The following is a 25,943-nucleotide window of genomic DNA, read 5'->3' as shown; positions in this document are numbered from 1 at the left end:
CTAAACCCTAACCCCAGGTTCTCTGTCCTCTCCCGGCTCGCCGGCCAGCGACCCGTCTCCTCCCCTCCTTGTTCCTCCAGCCAATCAGAGAAGGAGCAGCAGAAGAAGGAGGAGGAGGAGGAGGCGGCCTTGTCCGAGCAGCAGCAGGAGGAACAGCCCCTCATGTCCGTCAGGCCCCCTGCTCCTCCCCTGAGCTCCACCCCCGGAGAAAGGAGGAGGAACCCATGTGTCTACCTGAGGAGCCTGGTGACAGTGCCCCCTGCTGGCCACACTGAGACACACAGCAGAGGACCTACTCAGCTTTAACCACCACACACGCACACACACACACACACACACACACACACACACACACACACACACACACACACACACACACACACACACACACACACACACACACACAGACACACTCACTCACTCTACTGGCATCTCCTGAGCATCAAGAGCACTCAGCAGAACCGTCCTCTACAGCTGGACCAGGGAGACTTGCTACATTCCAAAACCAGCACAATACCACCGTCCAGATAGACCAGTAGAGCCAGTACAGACCAGAGATCATGAGAGACCAGATTCCATTAGAGACTAAAGAACAGCAGTGACCAGGAGTTACCAGCGATCAGAAGATACCAGACACCAGGAAAGACTCCAGGAGACCAGGTCAGCAGAGAGAAGAGACCATAGGCAAAAGAGCAGCAGAGAGAGAGAGAGACCAGATATCAAGAGAAACCAGACACCACAAGAGATTAGAGACAAGACAGTACTAGAGACCAGAGACTACAGATCAGGAGGAAGAATATAACTTACAAGTCTTAGTAGGAATGAGCCCTATATGGCTGGCCTTATTGCCCATGGCTGGAGATAAGGAGCTGCTGGTCATAGAGCCTTCTGTAAAGGCTTGTATTTTAAATGTTTTTAAAACTTTCATAAAATAATCTAGGACTGCAGATAATGGTTTATTTTGATTGAGAGAAAACATAACACCATACCAATAATTGTGTACAATATATACTTTTTTTTTTTTTTTAATTGCTTAGTTCCCACAGTTGGCATTAGCTTTTGGGGGTCCCTTGACCACCTAGTGTAGCCCCTCCAACTAGCCTATCACCCCCAGATTGCCCTATCTATTAAACTGGATAGCTCCCCCAGCTAGCCAAGCACCTAGAGCTAGCTTATAACCTCCAGCTAGACTAGAACCTCAAGTTAGCTCTGTCTATTAAAGTAGACTATCATCTCCTCCAACTTATAGCACATCTAGCTTGGGGTAAGGTGTTTATTTTCAACTCCTTCTGTGGTTAAACAATTCATGACATGCCCCAAAGACAACTCCATATCTTTGGTGACTTTATTTCAACCATAGCCTTTATTAGACCTCCAGACTTGATAATGTCATCTTGATCCAACTCTCTTTGTGCCTTCAGGACATCTCTGGTACTTCATGTTGTAGGTAAAAGTATTTCTGCTAAATTAGTCTGCTTTAATTTTTTCTGATTAAACTCCCACTGCAATGTAGCATAAGTCACTCCAATAAATGTGAACGCTTCTCTGGGTCAATATCTGGTACAATCTACAAAATCTCTCCCCCATCCATTGCAGTGAGTGGTGTGTAAGTTGTGAATTCAAAGACCATTGATAACAATGGGAAGACGCTGGCGCTGAAAGAAAAAGCGCTTTGAGGACACGGGCCTTCATTTACATTTGTGGATTGTAGATATGAGCCTATACATGCACAAAATTCACTCAATACCAGGCCCTTGTCACCACTTTTTTGTTTGTGTATACATGATGTTACCATTAAATACCACCAAGTATCAGTATATGCTATTGTATATCTTGAGAAACGAATAAAGTTTTATGGGAGTCAATTAAGAAAGAAATGTGTTTAAAAAATGTGGATGAACAGTTTTACGTATAGGCCTACAGAAAATAAACCCTGACTAAAACAGACTGCAGAAGGCCCATACATTTGAAAACGCCGGGTTGTGCAAACACTTTCATAAAATGTACTCCCAATTCCTTTTCTCCCTCTTTGAGCCATACCTAACACCACCACCTTGTCGTACCATAACCATATCAAACAGCTCCACCTGTTGGAACTGTAACCCCCTACCACCTGGTGGTACTGTAACCCTACCGAACACCTCCACCTAGTGGTACTGTAACCCTACCTAACATCTGAGGGGGACTGTTACCATGGACCTATAAAGACTGTTAGCCTACCTAACCCCACTATCTGACGATACTACCTAACTACACCACCTGGTAGTAGCCATACCTAACACCACCACTTGGTGGTTCTAGTATAACGCCTAGCCAACATCGCCATCTGGTGCTAGTGTTACCCTATCCAACAGCGCTACCTGGTGGTGGACGTAACCTCTTTCCTGGAGTCACTAAAGTGTGGTTACCTGGTTACCGCCGCCCGGTGTGCGCACAACGTGTTCCCCTCGCCTAGCCGTCGGTAAGTTTCCAATATGTATTTTATGCAGTTCTATGGTTCAATCAAGTAACTCATCAGTTCGAAGTTTCACTCCAGTTTATCTGCAGGTTACTTCTGTAAAAGGGAAACAGTTTAGAGAAATATTTGAACGATAATCATGAATTAAATTAGCCTTAGCTAGCTAACTAATAAGCAGTTTGATAAAATTCAGTTAAATAACATTTGCTGCATTCAAATGTGTATATATTTGAATTCTGATTGAATATACATTACTGGTGTACTTAAAACCAAAACCTAGGCAAAGTCAATTATTATTATTTTTCTGCGAACGTTAGCTCATCTATGACATTATTTTTACAGCAAGAAATCGAAACATGGTGTTTAAACACTTATATAGCTAAAAACCTAAAAATGTGTGTGTTAATAAGATGTGCATGTGCATGTCTTCGTTTGTGTGTGGGTGTGTGTATTTGTGTGTGTGTGTGTGTGTGTGTTAGGGTTGCCAACTTTCAGAAATTAAAATAAGGGACGCCCACCACGGGCCCGACTCCTGTGGGGCGGGGCGCCCGCAGCAGTGGTATGTTTTATTTTGTGCTGGTGTTTTTAGTAAAGGGTTGATCAAGAAAGGAATTAGTCATACTTAAATCTTGAAATGCTTAATACCACATAACATTCTCTTATAAAGTGCAGTCAATTAAATCTTGAATGAAATCTCTTTGTGTGGCGTGTGCAGCAATGAACTTTTAAAATATAAACTAAATAAACGGAGAACTTCATGTTACTTTTTAAGTGCATAACTATAGGGACTCTCTTTGAATTTTTTTACAAAAAAACCCAGTACAAATAAACAACAAAAACACTTATAAACTTATGTAAAAAAAGAAAGTGCAAAACATTACTCCTTCCCTCAACATTACTCCTCCCCTCAAAACTGTTACTTCTTTTTCCAGGTGTACTTCTTGTTACTCCTTGCAGCACTGAGTAACTCTTTGTCTTTCAAAGCGCTGTTGTAAAACTCTGAACAGGACTGCTCAAAGTTGAGAGTGATCAGGAGCTCACTTCTCATGAGCTCTGTGGCGCACCTGTTCCTGCAGTCACACCATTTGTTGGCCATTTTGGAGAAGATCCTTTCCACACATCCAGTGGATGCTGGGATGCTCAGGATGTGTCTGGTGATAGACAGCATGTTTGGCAGGTCAGCTACTCGAAAGAGAGCCACCCACCTGGCAGCCACACCTTTGGACTTCCATTCATCTTCAGCATCTTCTTTGAGCCTCTTCAGAATGGGTTTTGCTGTGGAGCATTCATCATAAAGTTAATCCATGTTGACTTTATGGATGAGGTTGAGCTTGGTGGTTACCCTCTCAATGTCAGTAAAGGTCATGGTGCCATGGTGCAGCGAGAGAGGTTGCAGTGAGAACAACCAGTAGTCTTCCGAAAAGTTGAACCATTTCTCAACATATGAGAGTGCTGTGTTGAGGAATGCAGTCAAATCTGCCCTTGCCATGTCAGCATCAAGTGGACGGAGACGCTGCAGCTTCAATTTAGTTAAGTAGCAGCCATATCTGTTAATCTCATCTCTGTGTGAGCTTTTGCTTGAAGTTTTCCATGATGGAATATAACTCAACACAGGTGGTTTCATCACTCTCCAGCTTCTTTACAACTTCCTCAAAGAGAGAGAGGATATTATTGCAGAGAAGAAGGTTGCATGCTGTCCTGTTGCATGCTGTCTGATGTCAGACAGCCACTGAAAACACTCGTCGACATATTTTACAACTTGCCTTGTAAACATCTCCACTGACGCTGTCCAGCCAAGGATGTGCGTCTTCCCACTCACGTCCGTACTTCTGCAAGCGTTTACGCTTTTGAGGACGTGGTGGAGTATCGGGTGTAGCGGACATTTTTAAAAGGCGCAGGTTTTTTGAGCAGCGCCGGTGTGTGGTGTCTGTCGCCAGGAAACCGTGACCACCACACGCATGCGCAGACACACAGATGACCGGAGCGGGTCTTGCGTAGATCCCGCCGCGACAATTTTGCTGACCGTGTTATTCCCTGTGTTTTGTTTTGATCATTATTGTTAGATTTAGTATTTGTGTGTGTGACAGACATGTGTATTGGACATTTATGGAAATACGGAACAAATTGCGTCCCGTATTGGTTCAATACGGGACGCAACATTTAATTGCCAAATAAGGGACGATTCCGTATTTTACGGGACGGTTGGCAACCCTAGTGTGTGTGTGTGTGTGTGTGTGTGTGTGTGTGTGTGTGTGTGTGTGTGTGTGTGTGTGTGCGTGTGCGTGTGCGCGTGTGTGTGAGTGATTTATGCAGCCTCACCTTGCCAAAGTGTGGTTCATTTTTGGGGCTGGGTTAGGCTGCACACCTGTTAAACGGGCCATCTCAACACACACTCAGGGAGAGGTCTACAGCAGGGCAATTTATTGTGAGGTTTGCAGACGATGCTGGTGTTCCATGTTGCCATGCTGGAGGATTAATTCCATTAAGAGTGTTGATGACTTTATCCCTTGTCCCTTGTTTCTATGAATAACCACATTCAGCAATGACATGAGACTGTCTTACGCGTTGAGTCAGCATGTGGCAACAACAGTAATACAATTCTACTTCCTGCTCGTTTGTAAAGCCACACAGGATGACAACCAAAAATGAATGGAGGTCAGAATATACAGGAATGAGGCCCAACCAAATGTTAAACAATAAAACAAACCTTCCACTTGAAAATGGCGCTTACAATGAGGTTTCCCCTTGCCTAAACCAAACAGAGTATTTCCTGTATGTGAGAATGCATTGACAAGGATAATGTGCTATTGTGTGTTACATGTGTGAAAGTGCAATTCTTGACAATGTCTGTACCTTGTTCTGTGTATTTTGTCTTTAAAAAACAGCTGTGTAAAACAGCTTTCATGATTTCTCCCTGGATTTCTTCCTACATACTGGCTGTGTACTTTCTGTGTACCGGCTACGTACTGATTACATATTGTCTGCGTACTGGCTACATAGTGGCTATGTACTGGCGTCATACGTACTGGCGTCATACTAGCTACTGGCTGCATATTTGCTGGGTTCTGGCCCAATTCTGACTACATGATGGCTACATGCTAACTACACACTGGCTATGTACTGTCAACATACTGGCTATTTACAGCCTATGGTAAATATGGTAAATACTGGCTACACAGCCTAGGAGGACTACAGCATAGAGCGAGAGACAGAAGGACAGAGAGAGAGGGAGAATAGAGAGAGGGTTCTCTATACATGCTGCAACAAGCATGCCTCCATGCTTGTTGCAGCGTGTAGTCCTGCCTGCATTCTGACAGGAGCCTCAGAAGAACATACTGCTATTAGCTGAATAGGGTTAAAAAACAACAATACTAGAATTGACTAAGCTTGGCACCATCTCCAGTAGTAATGCCTTCACTCTGTTGCTAATCGTTGAGGCAGTGGTCACTCTGGAGTTACTCCTTCAGGTAGTGTTAAGACTTGAGCCTCTCCTTGAGGTGGTGGTCACTCTGTTTGGAGCTACTCCTTGAATTGGGGGTCTCTCTGTTAGGAGCTACTCCTTGGGGTACTGGTCAATCTGGAGCTACTTCTTGAGGTAGTGGTCATGTTGTGGACACTCCTTGAGGTAGTGGTCACCTTGTTTGGAGATGATTTTATTATTTTTGGTGGAAGGCAGGGGTTGTGTGGAGTGGTCGACAGTAGTGCCGTATTGGAACTGGACTTAGGAGTGGAAGAGGGAGAGGAGTGACATGGGGCAGCTCATTCTTGGGAGTAGAATGGCAGCTGGTAGGCGGAGCCTAGTAGATAGAATGCCAGTCGGTGGGCGAAGTCTAGTCAATCCCAGGGTAAGCCAATATAGCAACAGGCCCCATGAGAGAGAGAGCGAGAGAGAGAGAGAGAGAGACACTCGAAGACAGACAGTCTAGTACTGTGAGACAAACGGACAGGATACGGTCATACCCTGGAATATAAAAGGTTTTGGGACACTTACCACCACCTGGTGAGTTCCTGAGCATTTTCACCTGCCTCTGTGTGTGTGGGTCTGTGTGTCTGCCTATCTGTCTATCTAATTTAAACTCTGTTTTTTAGTCAGTCTTTCTTTCTAGTGTGTGTGTGTGTGTGTGCGTGTGCGTGTGTGTGTGTGTGTGTGTGTGCGCGCGTGTGTGTGTGTGTGTGTGTGTGTGCGTGTGTGTGTGTGTGTGTGTGTGTGTGTGCGTGTGTGTGTGTGTGTGTGTGTGTGTGTGTGTGTGTGTGTGTGTGTGTGTGTGTGTGTGTGTGTGCGCGCGTGTGTGTGTGTGTGTGTGTGTGTGTGTGCGTGTGTGTGTGTGTGTGTGTGTGTGTGTGTGTGCGTGCGTGTGTGTGTGTGTGTGTGTGTGTGTGTGTGTGTGTGTGTGTGTGTGTGTGTGTGTGTTTTCTTTAGAATGATATGTCAGGCAGTAAACCGACAGGCAGTAAGCAGAAAGACATACAGGCTATAAGCAGAAAGATAGACAATCTTTAAGCAGACAGGCAGGCAGTAAGCAGACAGGCAGGCAGTGAGCAGACAGGTAACATTGTTGTATATTGTTGGTTTTCTTTGGTTGTGTTAGTAGTGATCTCCTGAAGACTGCAACCTGATACCTGATTCAGACTTCTACACACTAATAAAAACTCTAATATGCACTGATACACGCTAATACACATTACAGATGCATATTAATGAACACTACCACACACTTCTGACACAGACCCAAATGCACACTATTACATACTAAAACACACTAGTACACACACTAATATACATATACCAATACACACTACTGGTAAACACTAATACACTAATACACACTTCTGATACATACTCTTGTACTATTACACTATAACACACTAAGAAACACTGATACACACTACTACCCACTACTGATACACACTAATATGTATTACTAACTACACATTAATAAAAACTACTGATGGACACTAATATACACACAATACACACTAGTAATGATACACAATAATATACACTGCTACTACACACTCATGTACAATACACACTAATATACAGAACTACACACTAATACTACTGATACACCCTCATATACCCGCAATAAACACTAAAACACACTACTACATATACACACCAATACACACCAATACACACTACTCATATGTTATACTGGTAGATACATCACTACTGTCATACTAGTAGATATATTGCTACTGTTATACTTGTGGATACATCACTACTGTTATATCTGCTCCTCACCCTCCAGCGAGGCTTCAGGCCATAGCAACATTGTAATAAAATAATGAGCACACCAAACAGGATCTAAAACTGTTAGCGTTGGAAGTGTTTACGCGGTGTGCTCTGTTTACAAGTTCAATCACCACAGTAGAGGATTTATAAAGTGGTGATCACGTTAATAAATCGGCACCATTTCGCAAGATTTCAAGGCGACTGTGGGATTTAAGACTTGTCTGATTATTAATGTATGAATTATCCATGTGTGGGTGGTTTACCATAGGAGGAGGGAGGCAGGGTGCTGCCGGACCTCCACTTGCACAGCCAGGACAGGGCATGTGTTGTAATATAAATACTGCTATCTTATGATCATTTTCAAGCATTGCTTCAAACAATCCCATTCTCCTTTTGATTGAAAATGAAACAATAAAGTATCTCTACAACAAGTCTAATCACACATTACATGATATTGATTAGATGGTCTGTTGAGGTGAGCTAATGAGAGGTTCCCTGAATAGGTGGTCTATAGAGGTCAGCTCAGCTCATGAGAGTTTCCCTGAAGAGGTGGTCTGTAGAGGTCAGCTCGTGTTCCCTGAAGAGGTGGTCTCTATAGGGCAGCTCTTGTGTCCTGAAGAGATGGTCTGTAGAGTTCAGCTCATGTGCCCTGAAGTGGGGGTCTGTAGGGGTCAGCTCGTGTTCCCTGAAGAGGGGGTCTGTAGTGGTCCCTGAAGATGTGGTATTCAGATGTTTCGGGAAGATTAGAGGAATTCTGCAACCAACCATAGGTGAAAAAGCTGCAACTAGGAGTAGAAGAATGCAGATGTGTGTGGGTGCGGTGTTTGTGTGTATGTGTTCTGAAGGAACAGCCTCAGGACACTTACTGTCACTGTGGGCTTGTCTGGACCTGCCCGTGAACAAGGCAAAAATATATATACAATATTAATGGTGCAATGATGAACATATAAACTGGTTTACAATAACTTGGACATATCTGACAATGCTGATCGATATAAATTTGACAATTATATATTAGATATTGAAATTTTTTATTGTCAGAAATATCATATCCTATAACTGATACAGATAAAAGGTCTTACCATCAACGCTCCCAAAACCGCTCCCACTCATGCCATCAAGTCAGCCAATCTAAGCTGGTTTGCCTCACACAGTTGCGCAGCCAGCTAGGGTCGAAATAACCCTATTATTGAGTTTTTTTTATCTTCCGCCAGCTAACTGTGGACTCCATTCTGACACAATGCAACTTTAAATGTAAAGAGTTATAATAACTATTGATGAACACAAAAGGCATTGGTGGAAGTGTTATCCGTCTCTCTCTTCTCTATTATCTCTCTCCAGCCTATGTAGAATTCCAGCTGTCTGGCTCCACTTCGACTAGCTCCTCCCCCTGCGCCCTATCGGTGGGTAGGTATGATGCTGACCAGGGGGAGGTGACAGGAGGAGCTTTGTCCACCATGGCCTTGGAGCAGAGAGGACCACCTCAGGAGGGCCTTTCCCTCTCAGCTCCTCACCTCAGGGGGTCCTGGGGGGATGGCTTGCACCCTAGGCCCCTGGCCATGCCCAAAGCCACGCATATCACCAGGCCCCTAGCCCCGACCCTAACCATTCCCCTGACCACACCCCTGACCACCCCGGGCCAATCAGAAGCTGGTTCTGATTCGGAGGGGGAGTATGTGGAACTTGAGGAACTGCCGTCTCTCTCACCGCAACACTCCCTAACTCATTGCATCAGCCTTGGTTACCAACACACACCTGGACACACACCTGGACACACACCTGGCTCAGCAACACACACATCTGGACACACACCTCTATCGGGAACACACACACCTGGACTCACACCTGGCTCAGCAGCACACTCGGCGGGGGACACACCTGGATACACACCTTTATCAGCAACACATACACAGGGACTCACAGCTATATCATCCACATACTCACCGGGGCAAACATCTAGCTTAGCAACGCACACAGCTGGACTCACACCTGTATCACCAACACACACAGCTGGACTCACACCTGTATCACCATCACACACAGCTGGACTCACACCTGTATCACCATCACACACAACTGGACTCACACCTGTGTCAGCAAGTCAGAGCGGGAAGGGGACCCCACTCAGGGCACCTGGAGGTCAGCCAGTCCGGCCCAGCGAGGAGACCCAGAGACACTCCTTCATCCAGCCACTCACCAACTCCTCCAGCCAGCACCTCCTCACCGCGCTCAGCCATCCGCCTGCAGAAGAGCCGGACGAAGGGTTAACAAAGTCCTTAAAGGACTTGTTCACTGACTCGTTAACGGGCTCGTTGACAGTATCATTACCTGAGAGGCCGACCACAGACGCCAGGAGGCAAAACCTCCCGGTCGGCAGTCATGTGATGTCCCGCGGTGTTCTCTGCCTTCCTGGTGAGTCCAGTAGTAACTGTGTGTGTGTGTGTGTGTGTGTGTGTGTGTGTGTGTGTGTGTGTGTGTGTGTGTGTGTGTGTGTGTGTGTGTGTGTGTGTGTGTGTGTGTGTGTGTGTGTGTGTGTGTGTGTGTGTGTGTGTTTGTGTGCAGGCAGTAGATGCTGCAGCGGAGGGCCCATAGAAACTGTTTGTGTGTGTGTGTGCAGGCAGCAGAGACCACCGCGGGGGGGCCGTAGTTACTGTGTGGACCAACAGCAGTATCTGGTGGCGTTGCAGCAGCAAAGAGCTGCTGGACATCTTCCTTTACTTCTCCTCCATCAGCAGGTAATCCTAACTTCCTGTTCCATCAGAGTGTAAACCGCCAACTCCACTCTCCCTCCACCATGCCTCCTTCCTATGTAAAATCTGTACCGCTATATAAACTGGCTCAGACTGATGAGATGATATGTCACATGCACCAGCTGCTGCCAATATGACTTCACGGAATTTGCAATATTTGAATGGTTATAGTCGTACCAAGGTTTTGGAGGGATACATTTTTTCACACCGTCATACCGTCCTAACATTTCCCAGGGGTATGGTCTATGATGGTATTTGTGTAAAAGATAGATTTAAAAGCTGAGCTGCTGTTGATACACATGGTGTAGCCCACAATGCTGTATGCCTGATATGCAATTGGCCTACTATACTGAGTTAAAATACTTAGGGCCCATTGAACAATTAATTGTGGCATTCAATAGATGCCAAAATGTCAACGGGTACCCAGGCTCTTAACAAGTGGGTGATTGTTTCCAACAATGAACCCATATTGAAAGCAAGTTTAACCAGTTTTATATACAGTCTATGTGCGTTACACCCACACTTGAGCTCCACTGGCCACTTAGTGTTTGACCTTGTTTGTTACTGTCATAGCGAGGAACACGTTTCTCAACAGCCCTTTCAATCCTTTGTGGACTGTGGAGCTCCACTTCGAATAGTGGGCCAGACAGAATTTGTTGGCGTAAAAAAACTATTTGCGTCTCAACAGCAATGCAACGGTGAATACTTTATTTTGTACCATTCTATTTATTCTTCAAAGTTTAGCCTATACAGTCTGTGTTCTATCAAATTGAAGGCTGAGGCTGACATGAACCGACGAGCGAATATTTTTCCCAGTCTCTAATCGTGCACAGTTTGTTTGTTTGTAGAGGGGTCAGTGATTTAGCGGAGGCGTTAATCCTCACCTATACAGCTGTGGGAGACCTTGCTTCCTGTGTGTTACAGGAAGGAAGTTCTTGCGTTAGGGCTCACAGTGCTTGTGGACGTCCGCAGCTCTTCGTTTCCCCCACTCCTCACACACACACTGTGCTACCTGCAGGTACACACACACAAAGACACAAACATACACACATTCATACACAAACTCCCACCATCCTCACAATTACCCTCTCTCACTTTCCAGAAAAATATGGCAGGTTTCATTCATTCCGTGCTGCTAGTGGCTAACAGAGATGACGTAGATATGGACAGGCCCCCTGCATCTCAGGTACCGCATACTCAGAGGCTCCCTCTACACATCACATAGACTTCTGTCTACTGTAACATTATCTACTGTAACACATATTTGACTGTAACACATGATAAACTAACATTTTTCTAATGTAACAACAGCATGTATAACATGATCTGCTGTAACAGTATCTACTGTAACAAATAATTTACTGTAACCCATAATCTATTGTTACGTTATCTAGTCTTACATTGTGTGTGTGTGTGTGTGTGTGTGTGTGTGTGTGTGTGTGTGTGTGTGTGTGTGTGTGTGTGTGTGTGTGTGTGTGTGTTTGGGTGTGTGTGTTGCAGGTGGTCACTATAAATGGTCTCCAGAGGTTTGTCGATGTGTCTCAGCTCCCTGTAGAGATGAACGGTTCCTTCTGCTACTGCCATCAGAGCTGGCTCTGCTTCAGATCAGTAAGTCACACAATACAATTACTCAAGCACACCCACACAGACACACGCACTGGTTGTTGGTCTTCCACATATTGTTGAAATGTTCAATTTATGATAGTGTGAGTTGTAGTTTTTGAGAACGAGGCTATGGTTTGAGCCTTCTTTATTAGTCATATTCGTTCATTATTTACATTATTGACATTCGTATTATAATTCTTCAGCACGTGGAGAAGTTGACCAGACAGTGTGAAGATGTCATAAGCCTTCTGCAGAAAAACATCCAATGCCTTGAGTATAAGCCCCTACCACTTTCTAAGGAGGTCACGCCCCTCCCCCATTCCACAGAGGCCACGCCCCTCCCACAGTCTACTGAGGTATGTACACAAGCCCCTCCCACTATATACTGAGGACCCTCCCCATTTAGAGGCAACACCCATCGCAAAATCAAAAAAATCTAAATCAACTTGGCCATTAAGACAAGCCCCTCCTACTTTCTCTTGAGGCCACACCCCTCCCACAGTCTATATTATTCTTATAATTTTATATTTAAATTATTTATTTCTCTTCTTTTTCTCATCTTTACGTAAAAAATGGTTTGATTTGAGTGCTTTGTGTCAATAAGTTGTGGATGACTTCACTGACTCCTCCCCCAGGAGGTGCAGGTGTCGCTGGCCAGGTACAGGTGTGTTATGAGCAATGTCCTTCAGGACAGCCGATTGGTTGACCTACAGAAGGAGGGCGGAGCTTCTCTGTGTCTCCTCCGTCGGGAGGAAAGCAGCTTCAACCAGACGGACGATTACAGGTACAGACAGATCCACATACAGTATGCTGACCTTAGCACACCCGTGCACCCGCACACTATTTATTATCTGATGCAGGCAGCAGCAATGACCCTCTGTTTCTGAGTCTCGATTTTCTCACCAGTTGGTGGTGGTAATGCTGCCATATATTAATAAATATAAAAAAATAATACGTATCAAGAATAAGAAAATGTAAGCAGGCATTTAAGCGATTATGTGATTTCATACAAAGAGTTCAGACCCTCACGGACGTGTCACAGGAGCGGAAAGTATGAATCTGGCTCAACATGTAGCCCCTGTACTGGCCTAAAGGTGGTTGGCATTAGAGACTAGTCATAACTGTGCGGTAGAAGAAAGGTCTAAACCCCACAAAAATGTGTAAACAATTGGTTTATGGGTTGCAGATCCACATTCTTTCAGTCAGTCTGTACGCTAAGAACATGTTAACAACATGCAAAGACTTCCTGCTGGGTATACGGATCCAATGTTTTAACTTTTTGTTAACCAGCATTTCTGAGAATCTATTGACATAGAGGACAGAACAGCCATCAGTTACTGTGATGTTTGTTCTGGTTTGGATTTCATTCAGAAAACATATGTTACGAATGTGCAACTTATATCTTACTTATGTGGTACTAATATGTTACTAATGTATCACCAATATCAAACTATTCTGTAAGCTAAAGTACACTATTGAGACATGTATTTGTGTGTGTGTGTGTGTGTGTGTATGTGTGTGTGTGTGTGTGTGTGTGTGTGTGTGTGTGTGTGTGTGTGTGTGTGTGTGTGTGTGTGTGTGTGTGTGTGTGTGTGTGTGTGTGTGTGTGTGTGTGTGTGTCAGGGAGGCGGTGGGTGGAGTAGAGTGCCTCTACCAGCAGGTGGATGAGCTTATCCACGGTCTGGTGAAGCTCTGCAATGCCGGGGGCAGGCAGAGGGACTTCATCCTGGCGTTCAGCAGCTTGGAACAGGGCTTCAGCCAGGTCTGTACCAGGGCGGGCACTTCAAAGGGCCCATGGCCCCGGTCAGCTGCTTGTGTGCGGACCGTCCACCCGTAGCCATGGCCCTTATAGCCACTGTCACTGTTGCCGTTACGTTGGTGTCGACGAGCAGGTTGTGCATTCAACACGCGGGGCTTCAACATTTCAGTGGTGCGAAATTCATGGTGCCTTGAGCAAGAGCAGATTTAACATAATATTTGGTTCACGCCGGCTCAAGCAGTTCATACAAGGTCCCTCTTAAGTGACGGAGGCCTCCCAATTCCTAGCCACTTTTATAAACGGTTGTACGGGTGTAACGATTCACAGATAAGAATCGGTAACCGGTTTGATTAACACAGATGCGACTACATTGATACGTGGGCCCCTGAATCGGTTTAAAATGACCAAGAATTAGTTTTCATTTCTGTCCCCCACTTACGAACTGGAAGATGGACAATCTTACACATTGCGTCTTTATATAAAACGATTTATTGTGTGTGTGTGTGTGTGTGTGTGTGTGTGTGTGTGTGTGTGTGTGTGTGTGTGTGTGTGTGTGTGTGTGCGTGTGCGTGTGCGTGTGTGTGTGTAGGTGCAGGGGTGGATACAGCAGGTGGGATACCCCACCCTCAGGCCTCTGGGGGAGCTGGAGGGCTCCTCTCTGGAGCAGATCAACAAGAAACACCAGGACTTCAAGCAGTTCCGCCTCACTGCTGATGTAAGACACACACACACACACACACACACACTGCAGAGCCTTACATGGTGAACCCCCATCTATATCCTGGTCCACTCCTCCAGACCCTGGTGAGGCCGTGGCGAGCCTTTGAACTCTTTGTGAGAAATCGTCCAAACCCTTGGGAATGCCATTCCCTTCCTAATGGGCATGCTTCTTCTTCTTAATTTTATGGGCATTTGACAAAAAACTTTACGGTGCATTTCCGCCCTCCACTGGCAAGAATTTGGAATTTCACATGGGTTGAATTCCAGAGCGAAGCGGACTCTTAATAACATATAACACGAATACACTTGCGTGTGTGTCCCTCTGACCAGTACACATACACAGTTCTGCGTCCAAAGACATGGAACGCAGAAAGTATGACTGAGCCTTACATGTTTAACCCCCATCTATACCCTCATATTGTGTTGTTGCAAGGACAAATGAATAACTGTATTACTTTGGGTCTGCCTACCTGTCTGTCCCTCTACCTGTCCATCTGGTTACCTGTCTGTCCCTCTGTCTGTGTGTGTGTGTGTGTGTGTGTGTGTGTGTGTGTGTGTGTGTGTGTGTGTGTGTGTGTGTGTGTGTGTGTGTGTGTGTGTCTGTGTCTGTGTCTGTGTGTGTGTGTGTGTGTGTGTGTGTGTGTGTGTGTGTGTGTGTGTGTGTGTGGGTGTGTGTTTGTCTGTCAGCGCGTCTGTCGGCAGGGGCAGGGTCTTCTCCAGAGACTCAACCAATGGGACGACCTGTCCTCATCCTTGCTGGACCCCTACAGGGTCAAAGTTCACTCTCTGAGGTCAGAGCTGTGGGAGTTCTCTGAGAGAGTGGAGGCTACCGGGGCACGCCTCCACAAGACCCTCTCCCTCTACAAGTTCTGCAACAAGGTGGGTAGAGGCTATATCTACATAAAGTCACAGTTAAGACATGCCATCACCCAATACTGTTTGTACATCGGGAGCTTCACCAAAGTCCAGCCCCAGCTCCAGCCATTCTACACCAACAGTGATTACTCCTGCCACTCTTATAAGCGACCTCTGGGCAGTATTAAAGGTGGACGAACTCTAGGCTTAACACAGGTTAGCTAAACATCAAAGCATGGAAGACAAATCCTGGGATATACTTTGACTCATGATGCTGTCACTGCAAGTCACTTGTGGTCTTGAATTGCTTTCATAACAGACTTTAAAAGTTCTGAGAACGTCTTAAATGTAACTTGTTGAAACCTGCAGAAACCCTGTATTCAAACTCTCCCTCTCCCTCTCCCTCTCCCTTTCCCTCTCCCTCTCCCTCTCCCTCCCCCTCTCCCCCCCCCCCCCCCCCCCTTGCAGGCGTATGATTCAGCGCTGCAGGGCTTGCGTTACCTTGTAACCATCCCTATGCATGACTGCACTGAAGCGGCTAAATGTCAGGCTGTGATCGAGCGCCTGGAGAGCTACCGCAGCCAGCACCCGCCGATCCCTGAGCACCAGTTCATGGAGATGAGGGCGGAGGCCGAGGAGCTGACGGAGGCCGAGGAGGCCGTCCCTCTCCAGCTCTGGACCTCCTCCAGGAAGTGGTATCAGGAGACCAACCAGGAGTTCCACAGCAAGATGGATGCCGCTCTCAGAACCAGAGACCGACTCCAGCTCGGCAGCCCCTCAAACACCTCCTCCCTCCCCCTAACCACCACATCCCCCCAGCCCTCCTGCCCTGGGACTCCACCCAGCTCCCCTGGGACTTTGTTCGCCTCCTCCCAAGATACCCTGCCCTACTCCCATGTGACGCCACCACCCTCCAATGAGACTCTGCCTTCCTCCCATATGACTCCACCCTCCCCCTGTCATGTGACTCCGCCCTCCTTCTGTCATGTGACTCCACCCTCCTCCTACGTGAACACGTCCTCCTCTGATGTGACTCGACGCTTCTCCTATGTGGCTCCGCCCTCCTCATCAGTGACCCCGCCCTCCACCCCTGTGGCTCCTCCCACCTCCTCAGTGACTCGTCGTTCCTCTATGAGTTCTCCCTCCTATCACGAGCCTCCGCCTTTTCAGTGGAGACGGGGCAGTAAGGCGTGGTGTAGCCCCGACCCCTCCACCCTTCACGAGATGCCCAGCCGGGGGCGGGGTCTCCGTAAGTCCCAGAGCCTTGACCACGCCCCCGGCCCCAGCCCGGCCTGGCCGCCTCGCAGAGGGAACACCGGGGTCCACATCAAAGGGCTGGAGGTCAGCCACTCCCAGCCCCGCCCCCTCAGCGCCGTCACCTCCACCCAGGTTCAGCCCCTCCCTCTCACCTCCACCCCCACCAAGGCCCAGCCCCTCCCTCTCACCCCCACCCCCACCCTGGTCCAGCCTCTCACCCCCACCGCAACCCAGGCCCATCCTCTCCCTGTCACCCCCACTCCCACCCTGGCTCAACCTCTCACCCCGACCCCCAGCCAGGTTCAGCCTCTCACCCCTCCCCAGGCCCAGAGCCCATCCCCCACACCCTCCCCCAGGGCTCAACCCAGCACCAAGGCCAGGTGAGGGTCCCCCCCCCTAGTGTTCAGCATATCACAACTCACATGCTCATCATTGATCTATATTATAGTTCCTAAATAGTACCCTAATGCATACTCCTATACTCCTAACTACTAACTCTTAGTAGCTTAATGGTAGCTAATGCATGCTCCTAATAACTAAACCCTATTAGTATCTAAATAGCGACTAATACCTTATAACTAATGGCTTGTCGTTTTAAAAAGTTGTACATTTAAATAGCACCTTATACATATTCTTAATAATTTAGACCTAGTAGTAATAAGTCATTACTAATAGCTAGTATTTCCTCTAAATAACACATTATAAATACTCCTAATAAATAATACTTAGTATTACCTACATAATACATGCTACAATTTCTAAAGGATGGACTACATACTAGGGATCGACCGATACCGTTTTTTTAGGGCCGATACCGATACCGATATTTTTTCATCAGCCTTAGCCGATACGCCGATACGCCGATACGGACTTTCTTGAGCGTTATTTTTTATTTTTTATTTTTTTTTTCAAAGAAACATTTATTGAACTTCAATATAAAAAACAATATTTAACAAATAGTAAAAACAGGTGAAGTAGAACAAGTAAGAACAAGTAGATGAACAATATTTAACAAATAGTAAAAACAGGTGAGGTAGAACAAGTAAGAACAAGTAGATGAACAATATTTAACAAATAGTAAAAACAGGTGAGGTAGAACAAGTAAGAACAAGTAGATGAACAATATTTAACAAATATTAAAAACAGGTGAGGTAGAACAAGTAAAAAAAAAGAAAAAAAAAAATCGGCGAAAATCTGCCGCGTATCGGCCGATACCGATACACGTAAAAAACGCGAATATCGGCCGACCGATATATCGGTCGATCCCTACTACATACTGCTATCATCCCCTCCGTGCTGATGCTATTGTCTCCTTCATGCTAATGCTACCCCTAATGCTTTCTCACCCTTCATGCTAACACAATCGTCTATTTCATGCTAATGTTATCCTCTCTTTCACGCTCATGCTACCGCTAATAGTTTTGCGTCCTTCCCGCTAACGCCGTGCAGCAAGCAGCAGCACATCGTGGACGAGATGGTCTCCACGGAGCGGGAGTACGTGCGCTCCCTGCGCTACGTGACCCAGCAGTACTTCCCGGAGATGGAGCGGCCGGACCTGCCCCAGGAGCTCCGGGGCCAGCGCTGCGTCGTGTTCGGGAACCTGGAGAACATCCTGGACTTCCACTCCCAGTTCTTCCTCAAGGAGCTGGAGGCCTGCTGGAGACACCCGCTGAGGGTGGCCCAGTGCTTCCTACGCCACGTAGGAACACTCATACACGCTGAGGCAGACTATATACACACACTGTACACACACTATGCACCATGCACACTAAACACCATACACGCACTGTACCCACTCTCTATGCACCATATATACTATACACTCTGGACACAGTATACACCATACTCACTATACACACTATACACACACTATGCACCATACAAAAGGTACCGTTTGGACTGGATTAACTGGTCTGTATGTATTGATACAGAGGGAACAATTTGGATTGTAACTATAATTCTGTATGTGTAACTACACAAGGAACAGTTAGGACTGTACCAACTGTTGTGTATGTGTTGATACAGAAGGATCAGTTTGGACTGAACCAACTGTTGTGTATGTGTTGTTACAGAAGGATCAGTTTGGACTGTACGCTCTCTACAGTAAGAACAAACCCAAGTCTGACGCCCTGCTGGCTAGCCATGGAAACTCCTTCTTTAGGGTAAATATGCACCTCCACACACACACACACAAAGATTTGTTATTCTGACCCGTATTAGCTCCCCTCCTCTCCCCTCGACTCTCCTTTTCCCCTGTCTTTCCTTCTCGCCTGTTTTCCTTGCCCCTCTCTCACCCTTCCTCCTTTACCCTCTCTTTTACCCTCTCCTCTTCTCCTCTCATCCTCTCTTCTCATCTCTCATACTCATACTCTCCCTTCTCTCTTTTCTCCTCTTTCCTCGCTCTCCTACTCCTCTCTCCTATGTCTCTCCTCTCCGCTCTTTCTCCTACTCTGCTCCTCTCTTCTCCCCTCTCCTTTCCTCTCTCCTTCTCCTCTCCTCTCTACTACTCATCTTATCTCTCCTATTCCTATCTTTTCTCCTAGTCCTCTCTCTTCTCCCCTCTCTTCTCCATTCTTATCACCTCTCTCTATAGCTCTTCTCCTCTCTCCTACTGCTCTTCTCTCTTCTACTCCTCTCTCTTCTCCTCTCTCGTTTCTCATCTCTCCTACTCCTCCCCTCTCTCCTGCCTCCTACTCCTCTCCTCTCTCCTACTCCTCTCCTCTCTCCTACTCCTCCCCTCTCTCCTACCTCCTACTCCTCTCCTCTCTCCTACGCCTCTCCTCTCTCCTACTCCTCCCCTCTCTCCTACCTCCTACTCCTCCTATACATTCTCTCCTCACTCATTCGTCCCCTGGTCCGCCCTCATGGTCTCTCCTCCCTCCTCTGGTCCCAGGTGAAGCAGCTCAGTCTAGGGGACAGGTTGGACCTGGCCTCCTACCTGCTGAAGCCCATCCAGAGGATGAGTAAGTACGCGCTCCTCCTGAAAGACCTCCTCAAGCAGCTCAGCCCGGCGGAGGAGGAGGGGTTTAACGCCCTGCAAGCAGCCAATCACATGATCAGCTTTCAGCTTCGCCACGGCAACGACCTGCTGGCCATGGACGCCATCCGCCTCTGTGATGTGAGTCAATCAGGCAATAATCCACTAGACACAATATTATAATACATACTATGCTATATAAAATAGTGCACTATATACAATATTACACTCTTTACAATATTACACTGTTGACAATGCTATACTTGTTAGGACAGAGGTCGAATGTTTTAAATTAAACATTCTAATTTATTTCCTTGTCAAAGCTAAGTTGCTTTTCAATATCAATGGTAGTCCATCAGCTTTTGCTTTGCGTTTAAATCGACCAATAATGGTGTAATATAGGGAAAGTCGCACAAGAGGGCAGTGTGGAGGAATGATGAAAATGCCCGGCCTAAGATATATAAAGGAATACACTTTGTACAATATTATACTCTATACAATATCACACCATTAGCATTATTACACAAAATACAATACCATACTATAATCAATACTATACTATGTACAATATCACATAGTATGTACAATACTACACTCTAAACAACATTACACTATGAGCCATATTACACTATAAAGTTTTATATTGTATAGTGTTATGTTGTATAGTGTCACTTTATATACAGCATTACACTACAATATTACATTTTATACAATATAACACAATACACATTACCGCTGTTATGGTAATGATAGTTAGGCATTACCTCTCATGCAATTTTGCAATAAGAACACGTTTACAAATGTTTTCAAATTGTGGGATTTGCTCTAAAATAATCCACTTTTTGTTAGTAAATACACTGGGTCTGACTAATTTCCGGAAAAACAATCCCTCATGCCCGTAGACTTCCGTAGGATGCCTAAAATATGTCTACATCTATGTACAGTGTGATTATTTGATGTAATATAGATGCTGTGTTACATAGAGCCTACACTGTATTATCCAGGTGAACCTGAAGGAGCAGGGCGCTCTTCTACGACAGGACCGCTTCACTGTACTGTCCGGGAGGAAGAAGAGTCTTCGTCACGTCTTCCTGTTTGAGGAGCTCCTCCTCTTCAGCAAACCCAGAGCTGTGGAAGGAGGCGTCGACCTCCTCTACAAACACTCATTCAAGGTCCTCCTCACTAGCCGTATATCTATCTCTTCTTTCATCCCTCTTTATCTCTCTCTCTCCCACTCTATCCATCTCTCTTTATCTATATCTCTCTATCTCAAATTGTCCACAATTTTGTTAATTTGGGGGATTTTGTGAATCAGTCCTTGGTCCCAAATGTTGAGGAAAATCTCAGCTCTGGAAACACCAAATAAAAGAGAAAAAGTGATCTCTTGTCGACCTTCATCCGTTTCTTCTTCACCTTCATCCGTTTCTTCTTCACCTCCTTCCTCTCCTCCATCTTTATCTCTCTTCTCCACCTCCATCCCTCTCTTCTTCACCTTCAGCCTTCTCTTCTCCACCTCCATCCCTCTCTTCTTCACCTTCAGCCTTCTCTTCTCCACCTCCATCCTCTCCTCTATCTTTATCTCTCTTCTCCACCTCCATCCCTCTCTTCTTCACCTTCAGCCTTCTCTTCTCCACCTCCATCCTTCTCTCCTCCACCTCTATCTCTCTCTTCTCCAACTCCAGTCCCTCTCTTCTCTTTCTAACCTTCTACCTCTATTTGGCCATATTATGTATCTGTTAAACACAGTGTGTGTCTGTGTGTGCGTGTGTGCATGGGTATGTGCGTGCTTGTGTGTGTGTGTGTAGACAGCAGACCTGGGTCTCACAGCGTCCGCCGGGGATGGCGGTCTACAGTTTGAGGTGTGGTTCAGGAAGCGTTGGTCCAGGAGCCACGCCCTCACCCTTCAGGCGTCGTCACATAAAACCAAACAGGCCTGGACAGATGACATCACACACCTCCTCTGGTCCCAGGCCAACAGGAACAAAGGTGTGTTCACAAGGGGTGTGTGTGTAGGTGTTACAGTATATAGGTGTGTGTTTGTGTGTGCGTGTTAATAAGGTGTGTGTTAATAAGATGGTGTGTGTGTGCATGTCTTAGTTTGTGTGTATGGGTGTGTGTACTTGTGTGTGTGAGTGTGTGTGTGTGTGTGTGTGTGTGTGTGTGTGTGTGTGTGTGTGTGTGTGTGTGTGTGTGTGTGTGTGTGTGTGTGTGTGTGTGTGCGCTTAATGCGCTTGCCACAATAAGGTGTGTGTGTGTTAATAAACTGTGTGTATGTGTCTGTGTTAATGAGCCGTGTGTGTGTGTGTGTGTGTGTGTGTGTGTGTTTGTGTGTGTGTGTGTATGTGATAATAAGGCATTGATGTGTGTATTCCAGAGGTGAGGATGAAAGAGATGGTGTGTATGGGAGTGGGCAGTAAACCGTTTTTGGACATCAAAGAGACTGATGCAGCCATCAGCGACCGGTCTGTAAACTTTGTCATGAAAAAGAGAGGTGAGCACACACGCACACACACGCACACACACACACACACACACACACACACACACACACACACACACACACACACCATCATCATCACCATTAAAGTTGTGTTTTCAACTGCACATCTTGCCGTATATTTGTGTTGATTCAAACCATGACAGAAGACGGAGACAAAGAAACCGTAACCCGCATTGAATATATGTGAGGGATAATGTATAGAACGCCGGTCATTATCGGGAAAATTAGCCCCGACAGGGCGAACAGTACACCGAAGCGTAACGGAGCTGTCTTGCTTCGCCCTGAAGGGACTTATTTTCGATAATGACCGGCGACGTTCTATACATTATCCCACTTATTACACAGCTTCTTGACAAAACGATAAAAAAACTTCATACAGTTTACTACTTTTTACAATTTATTTGTTACCATTCGTAGTGTTGATCAGCAGAGAAATAGTCCGCCAAAGACGTTGACGTCGCTTAACAACCCAGTATGTTGGGGTTGATAAGTTACTTCACTACTTGCGGAGTGATACCAAAGACGGCTCAAAATACACTTTCCTTGACAGCGGTCAATTATACTTTGCAACGGTGAATTATCAAATATAATTCACCGCCGGAAGTTGTGAAGGACCCATGCAAGTGAACGAAGCGTTCCACGGCATTGAGAAGAGCCGTGTAATAAATACGAATAATGTATTAACAAACTGCAACAATAAACACCCATCTTAACATTATAACATAACTGTGTGTGTGTGCGTGTGTTCTAGGTGCACGAACCCGAGCCTCCATCGCGGTCTCTGGGTTTGACCACATCTCTCTGACCTCCAACCTAATAGGCTCCCGGCTGGGATCCTTCAACAACCACCTGTACAGGTAAACCTCAGTCTGTACAGGTAACAATACCTCCACCTGTACAGATAACTGTACAGGTAACTATACCTCCACCTGCACAGGTAATGAGAACTCCATCTGTACAGGTAACTATACCTCCACCTGTAAAGATAGCTATAACTCCACCTGTACAGGTAACTATACCTCCACCTGTAAAGATAGCTATAACTCCACCTGTACAGGTAACTATACCTCCACCTGTAAAGATAGCTATAACTCCACCTGTACAGGTAACTATACCTCCACCTGTAAAGATAGCTATAACTCCACCTGTACAGGTAACTATACCTCCACCTGTAAAGATAGCTATAACTCCACCTGTAAAGATAGCTATAACTCCACCTGTACAGATAGCTATACCTCCACCTGTACAGATAGCTATACCTCCACCTGTACAGATAGCTATAACTCCACCTGTAAAGATAGCTATAACTCCACCTGTAAAGATAGCTATAACTCCACCTGTACAGGTAACTATACCTCCACCTGTACAGATAGCTATAACTCCACCTGTACAGATAGCTATACCTCCACCTGTACAGATAGCTATAACTCCACCTGTAAAGATAGCTATAACTCCACCTGTAAAGATAGCTATAACTCCACCTGTACAGGTAACTATACCTCCACCTGTACAGATAGCTATACCTCCACCTGTACAAGTAACTATACCTCCACCTGTAAAGATAGCTATAACTCCACCTGTACAGGTAACTATACCTCCACCTGTACAAGTAACTATACCTCCACCTGTACAGATAGCTATACCTCCACCTGTACAGGTAACTATACCTCCACCTGTACAGATAGCTATACCTCCACCTGTACAAGTAACTATACCTCCACCTGTACAGATAGCTATAACTCCACCTGTAAAGATAGCTATACCTCCACCTGTACAGATAGCTATAACTCAACCTGTACAGGTAACAATGCCTCAACCTGTACAGGTAACAATGCCTCAACCTGTACAGGTAACAATGCCTCAACCTGTACAGGTAACCATAACTCCAACTGTACAGTGAACAATACCTCCACCAGTACGGGTCACAATACCTCCACCAGTACAGGTAGCTCATTACAGTGGTAATGACACCAGTTGATGTTCTCCTCTCTCTGTCCTCCTCTCCCCTTCCCTCCTCCTCTCCTCTCTCCTCTCTCCACCTCTCTGCTCCAGCAGGAGGAGTTCCTTGTCAGCTGAGAGCTCCTTCGCCTCCTCATGTTTAGAAGAGGACACCAGCAGTCTGACGTTTACGAGTAACCACAAACACACACACACACAGACACACACACACACCCTGAATGAACAAATCGCATTAAGAGGCTAAGTTCAGGCGAAAATTGAATGTCCAGCCATCAGATATTGTCGCAATTTGCACATTGTTCAAAGATCTGTTCAATGATTGGCACTGGAACAGAGAGTTATGATTTATCTTATTTTAACCCATCTAGCAATGGTCTTTAATAATGAGAAAATATACATTATTTGATACATTTTCATTTCCTCAAGTTCTGTATGGGGGGTCGAACACATCAGGTGAACTATGTTTCTCCTCAGCCACAGAGAATTCCGGGTCGTCCGGCCACGTGTCTGTCTCCAGCGGCTCAGACAGTGGCTGCATCTCCTCTCACCTGCACGACGGTTCAGCCAATCCCTCACAGGTAGACACTTACATTACTAATACACCTGTACAGGTAGGCACCACATACACGTACAGGTATACATTACATACACCTGACCAGGTATACAATACATACACCGGTACAGGTATACACTACATGCACCTGTACCGGTATACACTATCAATACACCTGTACAGGTGTACACTAGATGCACCTGTACAGGTGTATACTATCAATACACCTGTACATTAATCATAGAATACATTATTCATGCTAGACAATATATTTGATGTAATGTTGCTTGGTATATCACTAACATCATATACTAATATATTATATTACATATTATTACATTATACAAATAAATGTATATGCTAGACATACGATGAACTATTTCTGTATAACTCTCTCTCTCTCTCTCTCTCACTCTCTCTCTCTCTCTCTCTCTCTCTCTCTCTCTCTCTCTCTCTCTCTCTCCTCTCTCTCTCTCTCTCTCTCTCTCTCTCTCTCTCTCTCTCTCTCTCTCTCTCTCTCTCTCTCTATCTCTCTCTCTATCTCCCTCTCTCTCCAGGTCTAATGCTGAGTGGATCTGTTTATTTCAGAGCCATTCTCCTGGGAAAGAACATTGTTTTACATATGATATGTATTGTATTTAATAAAGCAGTATTAGTACTGCTGTTTTCTAGGTACTGTTCCGTACCGTTTGTTCCTGATCTCAGCTGGTGATGCTAGTTTAATTTAGCCAGTTTCAGGTTTGGCATCAAAACGTAATGGTTAGCTCTAAACCACTAGCAGTTAACTATCACCAGCTTGCATTTAATTATGACAAGTTGGCAGGTAGCTCTGACAGGCTATCAGTTAGTTCGGACCAGCTAGCAGTTAGCTCTGTACAGTTAGCAGTTTGCTATTGTGTTGGCATGCAAATGGTAATCTGTGGGATGAGTGAGATGTTCCAAAATTGATACTCAGGTAGACAGATGTGAATTGTGTTGTTGCCATGGTGATGTTTTTTAATATTTACAAACAAAGCTTTTAAGTTCAACCTTTGGTGTGCGTCCTTCTTTCACACACACACACACACGTACGCACACACGCACACACACACACACACACACACGCACACACGCACTCATTTCAAACTGTATATCTCCATCGAACATCCTACACTACCTCGAACCTGACTACCAGTGGAAATATTATTTAACCTCCAGTAACAATACAAATGTTTCAGTTTACCTTAAAGGTACAGTATGTAACATTGACACAGTGCATTTAAATTGGCTACTGCAGTCCAAACTCACTATTTGTAAGAGTTGTCTCCGCACCCT

General features: G+C 45.6%; 2 protein-coding genes across 3 annotated transcripts in view; both read left to right on the top strand.

The window, feature by feature from the left end:
- slc9a5 (solute carrier family 9 member A5) overlaps positions 1-1,945 on the top strand; it is a 14,481-nt gene extending 12,536 nt beyond the window's left edge. The window contains exon 16 of the mRNA XM_060070887.1: positions 1-1,945. This exon is cut by the window's left edge and continues 338 nt beyond it. Coding sequence (XP_059926870.1) covers positions 1-306 — 306 coding nt within the window. The 3' untranslated portion in view covers positions 307-1,945.
- Positions 1,946-5,732: 3,787 nt separating this feature from the next.
- Positions 5,733-25,657, top strand: LOC132471660 (puratrophin-1-like). Of its 2 annotated transcripts, none has more exons than XM_060070885.1 (22): positions 5,733-6,458; positions 9,036-10,106; positions 10,312-10,429; positions 11,369-11,462; positions 11,547-11,630; positions 11,945-12,052; positions 12,253-12,405; positions 12,685-12,833; positions 13,673-13,811; positions 14,398-14,523; positions 15,216-15,407; positions 15,852-17,020; positions 18,090-18,339; positions 18,713-18,802; positions 19,534-19,758; positions 20,622-20,789; positions 21,423-21,603; positions 21,971-22,108; positions 22,869-22,974; positions 24,170-24,249; positions 24,551-24,654; positions 25,187-25,657. In XM_060070885.1, the coding sequence occupies exons 2-22, from the start codon at positions 9,152-9,154 to the stop codon at positions 25,190-25,192; spliced, it is 4,635 nt and encodes a 1,544-aa protein (XP_059926868.1). In that variant the 5' UTR covers positions 5,733-6,458; positions 9,036-9,151; the 3' UTR covers positions 25,193-25,657. The 2 variants fall into 2 exon arrangements, with proteins under 2 accessions (XP_059926868.1, XP_059926867.1); XM_060070884.1 differs by having other exon boundaries at positions 5,736-6,458; positions 21,992-22,108; positions 24,551-24,687.
- The last annotated feature ends 286 nt before the right edge of the window (positions 25,658-25,943 follow it).

Source organism: Gadus macrocephalus, chromosome 14 (assembly GCF_031168955.1).
Source record: "Gadus macrocephalus chromosome 14, ASM3116895v1".
Classification (NCBI taxonomy): Eukaryota; Metazoa; Chordata; class Actinopteri; order Gadiformes; family Gadidae; genus Gadus; species Gadus macrocephalus.
The sequence above is the reverse complement of the archived record's forward strand: the minus strand, read 5'-3'. Positions and strand labels throughout refer to the sequence as shown.